General features: G+C 45.2%; 1 protein-coding gene across 1 annotated transcript in view; it reads right to left on the bottom strand.

The window, feature by feature from the left end:
- HDGFL3 (HDGF like 3) overlaps positions 1-11,742 on the bottom strand; it is a 35,379-nt gene that overhangs the window by 2,107 nt on the left and 21,530 nt on the right. Inside the window, exons 3-5 of the mRNA XM_065847566.2 lie at positions 8,494-8,632; positions 7,053-7,211; positions 5,388-5,534 (exon numbers count right to left, since the gene is read on the bottom strand). Of these exons, the coding sequence (XP_065703638.1) occupies positions 5,388-5,534; positions 7,053-7,211; positions 8,494-8,632 (445 nt within the window). The remainder of the gene's footprint in view (positions 1-5,387; positions 5,535-7,052; positions 7,212-8,493; positions 8,633-11,742) is intronic.

Genomic DNA, 11,742 nt, shown 5'->3' with positions numbered 1-11,742 from the left:
TGGCCCTGAGCGAGCCTGCCCTGCTCCTCGGTGAAGAATTCAGTGTGAATGCTTGTCCACCCACACCGACGGATGGAAAGAAACTCAACGCACACACAGTGTGAAGGAATGAGTTCTGCATTCGGTGTGATCATCCAAGAAGAAAAATCAAGATCAAGGAATAAGGGGGGTGGTACAGGTTAAATCCATTGGAGATGATGGAATTTTCATTTTGCAGAGGATCTGGAGGAGAATCTGAAAAGACATTTGAACATCCCTGCACAAGCTCCTTGCTGCCTTGCTCTTCTCGCGCCTGCTCCGTGCGATGCCACGGCTGCAGCAGACAGCGCCTCTCTGTCCAAGAGGACGAGCGCCACGTCCCTCAGAGCCTCATCTACACATCTGCCCAACCCCTCCAGGGATGGTGACCCCACCACTGCCCTGGGCAGCCTGTTCTGATGCTCCACAGCCCTCTCCCTGAAGATATTTTTCCTAAAATCCACTCTGACCCTGCACCGGTGCAACCTGAGGCCATTTCCTCTCATTCTAAATCCCGCAGGATTTTCGGTTTCCAGCACCATCCAGCATGACACACGTTTTGCCTCCGAGGTGCCCCAGGAGGCAGTGCTGCTCTCCCCGCTCCTGCGCCGAGCGAGGATGCGGCAGAGCCGAGCAGCTTGCGCCGTCTCCATGGTTTCACGTCTCTTCAGAAACAGATCGACTCGCATCATCTTTGTTTGAACAGGTCTCTGGGCTTTGCTGTAAGATCCGGCACAACGCCTGCTGCGCCGACCAGCGCTGCCGCACGCAAGGGAAACACAAGCACAGAATCTGACTGATGCGAGTGCAACGCTTCAGCCATCAATAAAACTGAAGGACGGAGAACGCAGAGAGGAGGGAATAAAATGAAATCACTAATTGTTTTGATTTTTCTGGCACTGAAAATTCCTTCCCCGACAGCATCTGGCAACAGACTCAGCCATCCTGTACTTTAAAGGCTCCTGCTGGATGGGCAGGAGGATAATTATTTACTTGCTCTGTATGATCACTGTTGCTCCACGTTGGTTTGAAGTCAAAATGGTTACAGGATTCAGTGTACACAGAGATGCAAAGAGGGTGTTTCATCTATACCGGCTGCTCTAATCTCAACTGGCATTCAGACATTTCTGTTTCTCCCGAGCTCATGTGCCACGGCCTGACTTGGCAGCGCTGTTGTCCTGAGCTATAGGAAGGCAGCAAACAACGCAGCTCTTTACACCAGACTACGCCACTATTTGACTTTTACGTAGAGACTTTTACTGTGCAATAGTTACAACACATTTTTACAAACGGTATCTTTTTTTGGAGGGGTATTTTACCTTACCTCAAATTGCAGAAAAAAATCAGACAGAAAAACATAGTCTGTTTTCGTTTTCTGGAAAAATGCTCACATGAACGATTTTACATTAAACAGAGCCCTAAATGTTATGCTTTTGATGTTGATAAACCCCCAAACCTGCTATGCAGCGTAACCAATGTTATTCTTAAGAAGAAGAGCAAAGGAATCAAACAACTCAACCACATCAGAAGGACACGACGCACCCGTGTTTCTCTGGCCATACCTTGTCTTTCACAGCAGCAACTGGAATTCTTGCTACCCCACAACAACATCACAACAAAAAATACGTCCTGGACACAGGCTGTTTTAAATATGTTCTCCCAATTGCAATAGTATCAGATGGCAGTAATTTTGGACCAGATTTTGATCCCCTTATTCATGCTGGCAAGCGGTCGCCTCCACAAATAGATGCACTGACTCCCACGTTAGTAACTGATTGTCAGTGTGAGTAAAAAGATCACAGTCCTTTACTCCACTTTCATATTGAGGCCGTACCAGGAGCAAAAAAACCCCATGTATTTCATTTCCAACCAATTATTACTTTTCAAAGACTCGGTAAAACCCTCCAGCTCCTGAAAAGCAATGACGTGCATCCCTACACAGAGAACGCCTCATTTCCCAAGGCCTTGTCCGGACTGTAACTAAAATAATGAACACCAAAAGAAACGACTTTCCTCATGGCCTGAGCGCTGACCTTAACATTCCAATGCCCTCAAATAAGGCAGGGACTAGAGTGGCTTTCTAATGTCATTAGATGGGTGTTCAGAGAGCAAAAGTAAGAAGCAGCTTAGGTGTTCAGTTATAAAGATTCACAATTGTTCCAGCCAAGAACCAAACACACAAGTCACCGGAGCTTTAAATGTGCGGTGTAAATCTGCTGCCGTGAATGCACTGACTTATCAGCTAATTTTCTATGACAGAAAGTAAATAACACAGAGCCATGAACACCTTTCCGCTGGAATATTCCGTTTATCTGGTACTTTGAGAATGCCAAAACAATTTAGTATTTAACAGGAGAGCACTGTCACGGGAGGGTTCTGTAACTCTTGACTTGAGCAAACTCTGGGATGGGCTGTCTTAGCTAATATATTATTAGTTAATTAACATTAGATAATGAAAAGCCGGCTTTGCATCTTTCCAAGGAAGGAATCAAAGAGGAAACAGGTAGTGCAGGTGGAATCTCTTCTGCTCAGAGTGCCTGTGGTCCTTAAGAATAGCTGAGAAACTAAGGGATGGAGATAAGAAAATCAGGCAGCTTTGTCAACCCCCGGGATAAAAAACCCCAAAAGTTGAGCCCTTGAACAGTATGAAATTGGCTGAAAAAAAACCAAAGCATAGCTTCAGAAGTACTTTTATTTGCTCTGGGTTTTGAGTCTTTAGGAAGCCATCGCTTCACATTTGTAAGCTTTCCTCTACCACCTGGAGGTGAGAAATTTCATTAAAAGTATAGGTGAGGATGCTCCTGCAATCGTTTGACTGCAGCTGTTAAACCTTCAGGAAGATCCCCATAGTGCTGAGGGTGTGATTAAAAGGCAAGGTTCTCTGGTCTGAGGAGGGGAGGCATCCAGGATCATGCAGTCCAGGCATTATAAAACAAGCTCATTATTATTACTATTATCGAGAGAAAAGCTGCTTGTGTCCAAGGAGGAGGTCAACGCCCTCTCACGACTCCCATTCTGGATGTGCAGCGGGACAGCCAGCCCTGTACCCAGCTCAACCCAGAGAGCAGCGCCACTGCCTGTTCAACACCGACTGAAAAGCCCTGGTCACTCTCTCCCCGAGTGCCTCGTGTCTGCTAGGACAGACCTGCAGAGACACCCGGTCTGGCTCTACGGATGCCAAGAGATGGAGTGTCCCCTCCTGGTCCTAAAAGAGAATTGCACTACTGACAAAATCTAAAAAGAAACAATGAAGAGGATTTACATGTGAAATGCTGATTCTGCAGCAGAAATGCCCCGAGTGAAATATCTGGATCACGACGTGAATTTTTCCAAACCTACCAGTGCTTTTATCTCAAGCTGCCCTCAAAACAGCCTCACCATTAGTACACGCTAATAAAACTCCACCTTTCCCATAAGGTTAAAAGAATCCAAAGTCTAGTTAAAGACTGGTTGTTCATGTGTGAGGTCAAGCCCGAGTGCTGGTGTTGCAGAAGCTCAACTCAGCGTTTGGTCCCTACATGGAGAACATGCCTGAAGTTCAGAGTCATATCCCACCACTGCTCTCCTGAACCTCTCGTCACCTCGGATGGCCCTTATGGCCAGTTTTCTCACTCAAATACCTATTTGAAGATAGGAAAGTGTCACGGGGTTCACTGGCCAGGATGAGGGCAACACGTGCACTGTGCTCTCACCGTGCTGCTCAGCGCCAGCCTCCCAGGTCTGTGTCTGAGGTGCTGGGGAGGCACAGCGGGCGGTGTCCCCTGCGTCAGCCTCTGGCTCAGCCCAGCTGCTCGTCTGGAGTGCCCAGGTCTGGGCCTTTGGTTCCAGAAGGACAGGGAACTGCTGGAGAGAGTCCAGCGCAGGGCAACAAAGATGCTGAAGGGAGCGGAGCATCTCCCGTGTGAGGAAAGGCTGAGGGAGCTGGGGCTCTGGAGCTGGAGGAGACTGAGGGGTGACCTCATTCATGTTTACAGATATACAAAGGGTGAGTGTCAGGAGGATGGAGCCAGGCTCTTCTCGGTGACAACCAATGGTAGGACAAGGGGTAATGGGTGCAAACTGGAACACAGAAGGTTCCACTTATATTTGAGAAGAAACTTCTTCCTGGTGAGGGTGGCAGAGCCTGGCCCAGGCTGCCCAGGGAGGTTGTGGAGTCTCCTTCTCTGCAGACATTCAAACCCGCCTGGACACCTTCCTGTGGAACCTCAGCTGGGTGTTCCTGCTCCATGGGGGGACTGCACTGGATGAGCTTTCCAGGGCCCTTCCAGCCCCTGACATTCTGGGATTCTGTGATTCTGTGACATGTGACTGGGTCAGGGCTTTTTATCCTCCTGACCCCACGAGCCACATACCAAAGTCTTTATAAGGCGAAGAGCCACAAAACGCACTGAACCACAGAGAGACTCGGCGACAGGAAGCTCTGGGGACAGTCTTTGAGTGGGAGATGACAGCAGCTCCCCAGAGGTTGTGTTTTGTGAAAGGGCTGAGGCCAAGCACGCAGCTGGGTGCTGAGGCACCCCGGCCATGTCAGCTGAGAGCCTGAGCTGGCCGGCTTCCCCTCACACCTGGGCATTCGTGTCACTCGGCAGCTCCTGTGACAGCCCGGCCTGGCTGCTGGCCACGGGCAGAGCCTTGGCATGGGAACCGCGCAAGAACTGGTTCTGAGCCGGAGTGTAACGCTGGAGCTGGGAGGTTCGTGCTGCTCCACAGGCACAGAAATAGTCATGGCTGTTAAAGGTGGCAGATGATTAACCAATTCCCGTGACAGTTCCCCCGCCAAGCAGCCTGCCTGTGTGTAGTTGTGCTCACCACAAAGTAATATGAACACAACCGACACAAACGTACAAGGAGCAGACTGTGTATCCCCTCCTGGGAAGGTCACATCCCAAGCAGGATCTGCCCTAAGCCCTGCAGTGTGCAGAGTCTGCAAAGTGCATGTGAACCCTCACAAACCCCAAAGTCCTCAGTGGCAGTGAACAAATTTTAAACAACTGTGAACGGATAAGCAGCCTCCCACTGTTTAGTGAGGCAAAATGCACCACGCAATCTGATTCTGCTCTCACATCAATTTTGTATCATTCCAGCTCATGGTTTTTAGTAGTTCCTCTCAGCTGACATCTGTGCAAATGCTGAAACAAAAATAACGCTTATAGTATCTTTTCTCATGCAGTCGTTTCGCTAGAGCAGATTTGTACCAGCGCAGGGACCAGTCCCACGTTTCTGTCCTAGACGTTTTCTGAGCAATGCAACGCAACGTAAAGCGACGGAACGTGGTGTGCGCAGGTCCCTGCAATGCAACGCCCTCCACCCCTGCTCCAAAGCCCCCCGGTAGCAAACTGCCTGGGAAGTGAATGATATGAACAGATTACCCCTTCACTGGTTTTCTGCAAATCTGAAGAAGTGTTTCTTGTGTCATTGCCTGCGTCCCCAGCATCAGAGCTGCTCTTATTTTCTTCCTCTTTGCAGTCCTTATCATCTTCATCTCCAGGAGATTTCCGTGACTGCTTGGAGGATTTCTGAAACGATCAACAACAAAGGTAAAATGTAAAAACCGAGCTTCAGTCATAGAAAAACACCTTTGAAATGTATGTGGAATGCTCTCTGATCGTGTGGTTCCATGTTCAAGGTGAATATTGGGGAGGATATGTGGGGTAAAAAGTGGTTTTCAGGTGAAGTGGTTGGAGTTGGTGCCATCGGTGAAGCCAGAGGAGAAACTGTGTTCAGCACAGGTGACTGTAAGACAGACACAGTAATAGGAGATGGGTATTAGTGTTGGGTCACCTGTAGGTTTTGCTCGTTAATGAAACAGATGGTGCCAGCTTGACAAAAGTTTTGATTATACACAGAGATGTAAAATGAGAATAACATCAGCAGAGCTGCTTTCCATACTTTTTTTTAGTACTGTCAGCTTTAATATATTAACATTAAAGCCATGTGGAACCAATACATCTTTTCTGCTCCCTTTATATTATGCAATTCTACAGTACAAAAGGATAAATTGTGGCATTAAGCCACCATTTTCCTAATCCTCTGTTTGCTCAGAGTCTTCTGGAAAGAAGATGGTAGACCAGACCTGAATTTCTAATGTAAAACACACAAAGGGGGTGAAATTACTTCATACATTTTGTTCAGTGGATGAACCACAAAACCTCCTGCTCTCCCCCAAACTGAGCCTGGATCGGATTGTTTGCTTGCTTCTTTCCATTTCATTTAGTTGTGACTTTCAGAGCAGAATAACACGAATGTGAATGAACACGACCCTTCCACACCTTCCACGATTTTTTAAACAAAGGACAGAGCTGGAGGTGCACACAGAGCAGGAGGATGTGACTGTAACATCGCTCCCTTTCACCCGGGTGACAAGTGAGAAGCGCATCTGAACCCAAAGCTGTCACTACGCAGGTGATTATGTTCACCAGCCATTGTGTCTGAGACACATTACTCTTAGCTTCCTCATCTACGTTGTCTCTTAGACGTAACAGGTCAGGTAGGTACTACAATGTAGGTCTATTATCCACAAATTAAGGGCCGTCCTCCTTGCTTAATGAATTAAATTCTTCCACCCTCCCTCCCATTCTGCCTCCTGTACTTAAGTATTTTACACCCAGCTACGAGAGGAGCAGCCGAGCACATCTGCCCCTACCGTACCTTCCAGCTCGGCTCCTGGGGCACCCACGCTGGAGATGGGAGGGCGAAGCTTCAACTCTCGAGACAGGAACCAAACCTGAGCTCAGGTCTCCCAGGGAGCACACTCCTAAGGCATTTTTTTCCCTTCATGGGGAAATCAATCCATCTTTGCACGGTTTCCCTGTCCAGCCCTTCTACTCTTTCCCATACTTTCACTCCCTGAAGTGGTGGAACCGCTGTCTCACAAGGCTGTCTCCAAAAACCAGAGCACATCCCTTTGCCTGCTTCAACAGCATCGCTATGGTGCTGCAATTAAGATATTAATACTAAAGGAGAAAGAACAGATTGTGGACAGCATTCTAACTACAAATGAACGTGGGTAACAATGGAAAAACTCAGAAGGTAACCTTTGAAGTGTAGGATTTTTTCCGTTTTGAGCCTGCTTTTTCATTCTTTCTTTTTCCTTTTCCATCCTCTTCTACCCGATCACCTTCCTCCTCACTGCTGGCATCTGCTGTATTTCCTCCTTCTCCTTCAGTTTCTGATGAGCTCTGTTGCTGAATTGCCTTTAAAATAACAATAACAACATAAACAACACTAAAATCTATTACTTAGTTTTTGTTCTATTTTGAAGATAGAAATACCGATAACAGACAGCTTACACTTTAATTATTATAGTAAGGAATAGCTCAGGTTATTCTTGCAATTATCAAGAAAAAAGGGCTGCAAAGGCAATTTTCTCAGTCACCGCTTGACAACAGTTATCAGATGCAGATTCTGGGACAGCATGTTCTGAAGGGTTTACACAGAAATATAAGATCTGATAACAAAAACTGTGTTTGCCGGAGAACTAAGGGTTGCTCAGTGGAAAGACCTGACATGTTCTATTTGTGCAAAACTATGGGGAGTTTCAGACTTTGGCTGCAGCAGGAGAGTCGTACTCAGGAGAGAAAATGGCTGTTACAAACCACCCGAAGGGCAAGATCTCATGTTGGGGAAAGCAAAGGCTGAGCGGAGGCTGGGAGCTCTCTGACAGCCCATCTCCCACACACTATTCACTGGCTTTTTTTAAATCCTCGAGTATATGCAAAACATCTGTAGGGCTGAAAATGTGAACCAGGAACTGAGAGGGGCAGCAGCTTGTCTGCAGGTGGTCTGCATGGCTGGTTTGTAAGGTTTTGTGCTAATAATGTAATAGGTGTTTGCCTTCTCTTGGAGGTGATTTCTGCCTTCAAAGGACCACATTTTCTTAATGAGAAAAGTTCCTTGGTTTCATACAGCCCCCAGCTACTCTTCTGCCCCTCCAGCTTCACTGGTGCTTGCTCGGACATCCAACAGGGAGAGCTGTTGTACAGCAGCTACCGCCCCGGACTGCAGCTGAAACCTCCACCTTCTCACCCGCACGGCTCTGGCAGCGGTGTCCTATACGTGTTATACATGACCAATGCAAAAATCAAAAGTGCAGTGACCTTAGGGTCCGTGTAAAACACACTGAACCTGATATAAAAATAGACGACAGCAAGAAGAAGTCAGAAATTATTCATGTTTATGCTGGAGTAAATAAAACCTTCCGTTTTTAATTCAGCTAAATCTGCTGCAGAATTTTCCACTTCACCACTCTGGAATATCACAGAAAGCAATGGGCTCCACGGTATGATTGAAATTCAATTTGTCGCGGGGTGCAAGACCGCAGTTGTCTTTACATTACACGATTACAAAAGCTGTGAAACCTCCTAGCTCCACCAAAACCAGGACCTGCCACATCACGCACACAATATCACACTGACAAGAAGTCTTCAAAGAAGAAAGCACGGAAGATAAGGAGGAATAGAAGTGAAAGTCATTTACCTGATATCCAGTAAACTTTACTCCGGGGTTGTTCTCTATTTCCCACAGGCCTTCATTAAATCCTTTTCGCTTGTTCGACTTCCCAAACTTATCTTTATATTCTTTATATGGGAAAAGGTCTTTGGGCCCCAGGAATGCACTGCATTTTAACACAGGTAACATTCAAAAAAGGACTTCAACTCCTCCTCTTAAAAAACCCCAAAACATTAACAGTGCAAATGTTCTCCCTGTTCTTCTGCTCTTTCCACCATTTGTTTTTGCAGGGTTTTTTGTTGTTTATTTATTTATTTCACGGACTTGCTTTGAGTTACTGCTGTTGAGTCTGATTTAAAGGATTATCCCCCCACTCTGATGTCTGATGTTGCAAAATCATGCTGGGTCTCTCTAGAAACAACTAAAACGAGTTTCATTTATTATATTAACTACTGCTGGGAACTGGGACTTCAACAGTTTACGAATGGGATTATATGACGTATTTGCCTGCGATAGCAAGGGACTAAACTTCCAACCCTATGTGTTACAAAGGCGGAACGGCCTAAAAATACCGTATGAAAAGTTAAAATGTAAGGAGTGCCTTGAACCCATGAGCCAAAACGTATCCCTTGAACTACTGGACAGCAAAAGCAGTTTCTTATTATCTATACTGCCAGTAAACTTGGGAGCTTTTCTCTTGGAATAAACCCCTCACATGCTCGATTCTATGCAAACACAATAACTATGTTCCTTTCCCAAAAATCTTATAATTTCATATAAGACAAGAAACAATGGGTGAATATAGGCAGATGAGTAATACGAGGAAACAATGAGACACACAGGGTGCTTGTGGCCAAGTTGTTTTTCAGACAGCACAGCAAAGGAGGGATTTTGTGCTCTGCTGCATAAGTCAGCCATGCACTGGGCCAACTCATTTCAGGCACAGGCAGCACAATGCAGGACAAAATAATAATAATTCTTTTATTTATTTTTAAAGAAGACTGGTGATTTATCCTGCTCATCCTACATACTTCACAGTAAAATTCTAACTTAGATAAAACTGACCAAAGCATAGTTTCCTTTTCATTGTTCATCTATATCCAGTGTGTTTGCTGTGCTCTGTATCGCGGTACTGGGATGGCTAATTGTAAGTTAAATTGAAAACAGCGAGGCAAAAAAATACTTCATTCCCACTTGGAAGATTCTGTGTCACCAAGGACTGGAGCTGAGCAAGTCACAGTGTCCTTACTATAATCACTGTCCTACTTTCCTAATGATCTTTGCAATTAACATTAACTCTATGGTCTCCATCACCACGGGATCTTGGAGCCACCCCGTTTCACACGGTTATTGTTGTAACGTCACCACGAGGGTGGGAAGGTGCCCGATTCTGCAGACAGGCTTCTGAGGCACCGAGATCTGCTCGAGGTCAAACCACCCAGAGGAAAACCCAGCTCTCTTCAGGCTCAGTCTATCACCTTAATCACAGGATCATCTCTCTCCTTGCTGTAAACACTATTTTGGATTAATGCCTGATTTATGCCACGATTCTTCCAACTATTTTTGAATGTGCAAAGTTTCATTCACTTCAATCATCCCAGTGGCCAAGAAGTTTACCAGTACAGAGCCAAGTGGTGGCCGAAGGCATCGGGTGACAAGTGTCCAGGGACAGAGCTTCCTTTCAATACCCAGGAGCCAGAGGGGTGTCCACACTCAGTTGTCTCACGGAGAAATATCTCAATTATATAATTATAAAGCCAAGAATGCTTTTCTACCTGAAAGCCAGAGACTTCCATGCTAACAGATGTCTCGTTAATATTAAAGGCTACGATAGAGCAGGGGATCGGAATACATTATTTTATCTATGCTTTTGCTAATACGAGGAGATGTCTCCTTGTTGCCAAAAATACACAACACAGTTCTAACACAAATAACAAAGGAAAACTGTATGGAACTTACCATAAGCTACCTTAATTTAGCTTGACACTAAGGTAAGGAAGGGTTTCTACAGCCTTTTATGTATAGTAACACTGAAAAATTGGCTGCATGTCTGTCTGAAATAGGTTCATTGGCACGGGGAGAGTGTAACAGTGTCCACTGCTCTGCTATAAAACTAAGGAGCTCCAATCTACAGTTCATTTTTAACAGTGATGCTTCTTCAATTATTAAGATAGTAACTACAAACTGTTTTCGAATGTTACAGTCAGACCTTGGGCTAACAAAATAATAATAAAAAGAGATTAGCAGTTTGGGATTCATTCATTTCAGAATAAAAGTGGCCAGAGTTACTTTCTAAAATAAAATGCTTCCATTAAAAAAAATTACAGTTTGGTTTCCAATTTTAAAGGATCATTGTTTTATTCTTTTTTGATTATTTAGTGACAGTAGCAGTGGATCACATGTCAAAATATTAGGTTGTTTCATTACGGCAATAAGAAGAAATATTTTAACTCAAGAGAGGCTATTTTGATCTTTATCAAGCAGAAACTGCCTTTGAAGATTTTGAAATTAAAATGTGCTGTATGAGCTATGGGGCTTGCTGTGTTCTGGAGTGATGCTAGAATTCCAAAAGAAACAATGCGTTTTAAAGAAAGCTTCAAACATCTAAAATGGAATTTTAAAAGTCATCAAAATTTCATTTTTCCATGTTTTAGGGAATTCTAGAAAACAGGTTCCCTGCAAATGGGGAAGGAAAGGTTGGAAACATTTAATGCAAAATGGAAACTCTTGGTTTTTTTTTTAAACTACCTCAGATATAGCTTAAAATAGTCATATGCATTATAATTTTGAAACTCTGTACTTTGTAGCAATTACTACAAGACATAACTTACCCTTTCTGTCCTGATTCCTTCCTTTCCCTATGAGCTCAGCCAGCACTTGTGAGCGCTCCATCTCCCAGCTCCCCAGCGCCCATCTCCCGGGAATGCAGACGGTTGCGAGTTACGCGAGGGCTGCGTGAGACTCCGGGGTCTGCTTCCCTTCATTCCCCACACTACCAACTGAGTTCTCACACAGGACACGAACCCAAACGTGTCTGTCTCTGCTGCCTGATCTCTGCTATCATGTACATCCCAACAAAATTTTTGCCCCTGCATCTGGGTTCAGATGACCCTTTAATAAATTTATACTGACACTTTTCTTTAAGGGAAATGCAGGCACTGGTTGTTATTTATGCTTAGACCATGGTTTACCATCCAGACACCTACTTTCAGGTTTCGCTTCCATGTGTTCGTACAAATGAGTTGGGCTCATAAGACCTATCTCTAGGCTCCCAAT

The sequence above is a fragment of the Patagioenas fasciata genome, chromosome 12, assembly GCF_037038585.1.
Source record: "Patagioenas fasciata isolate bPatFas1 chromosome 12, bPatFas1.hap1, whole genome shotgun sequence".
In the NCBI taxonomy this organism is placed as follows: Eukaryota; Metazoa; Chordata; class Aves; order Columbiformes; family Columbidae; genus Patagioenas; species Patagioenas fasciata.
This window is presented reverse-complemented; position numbering and strand designations above follow the sequence as displayed.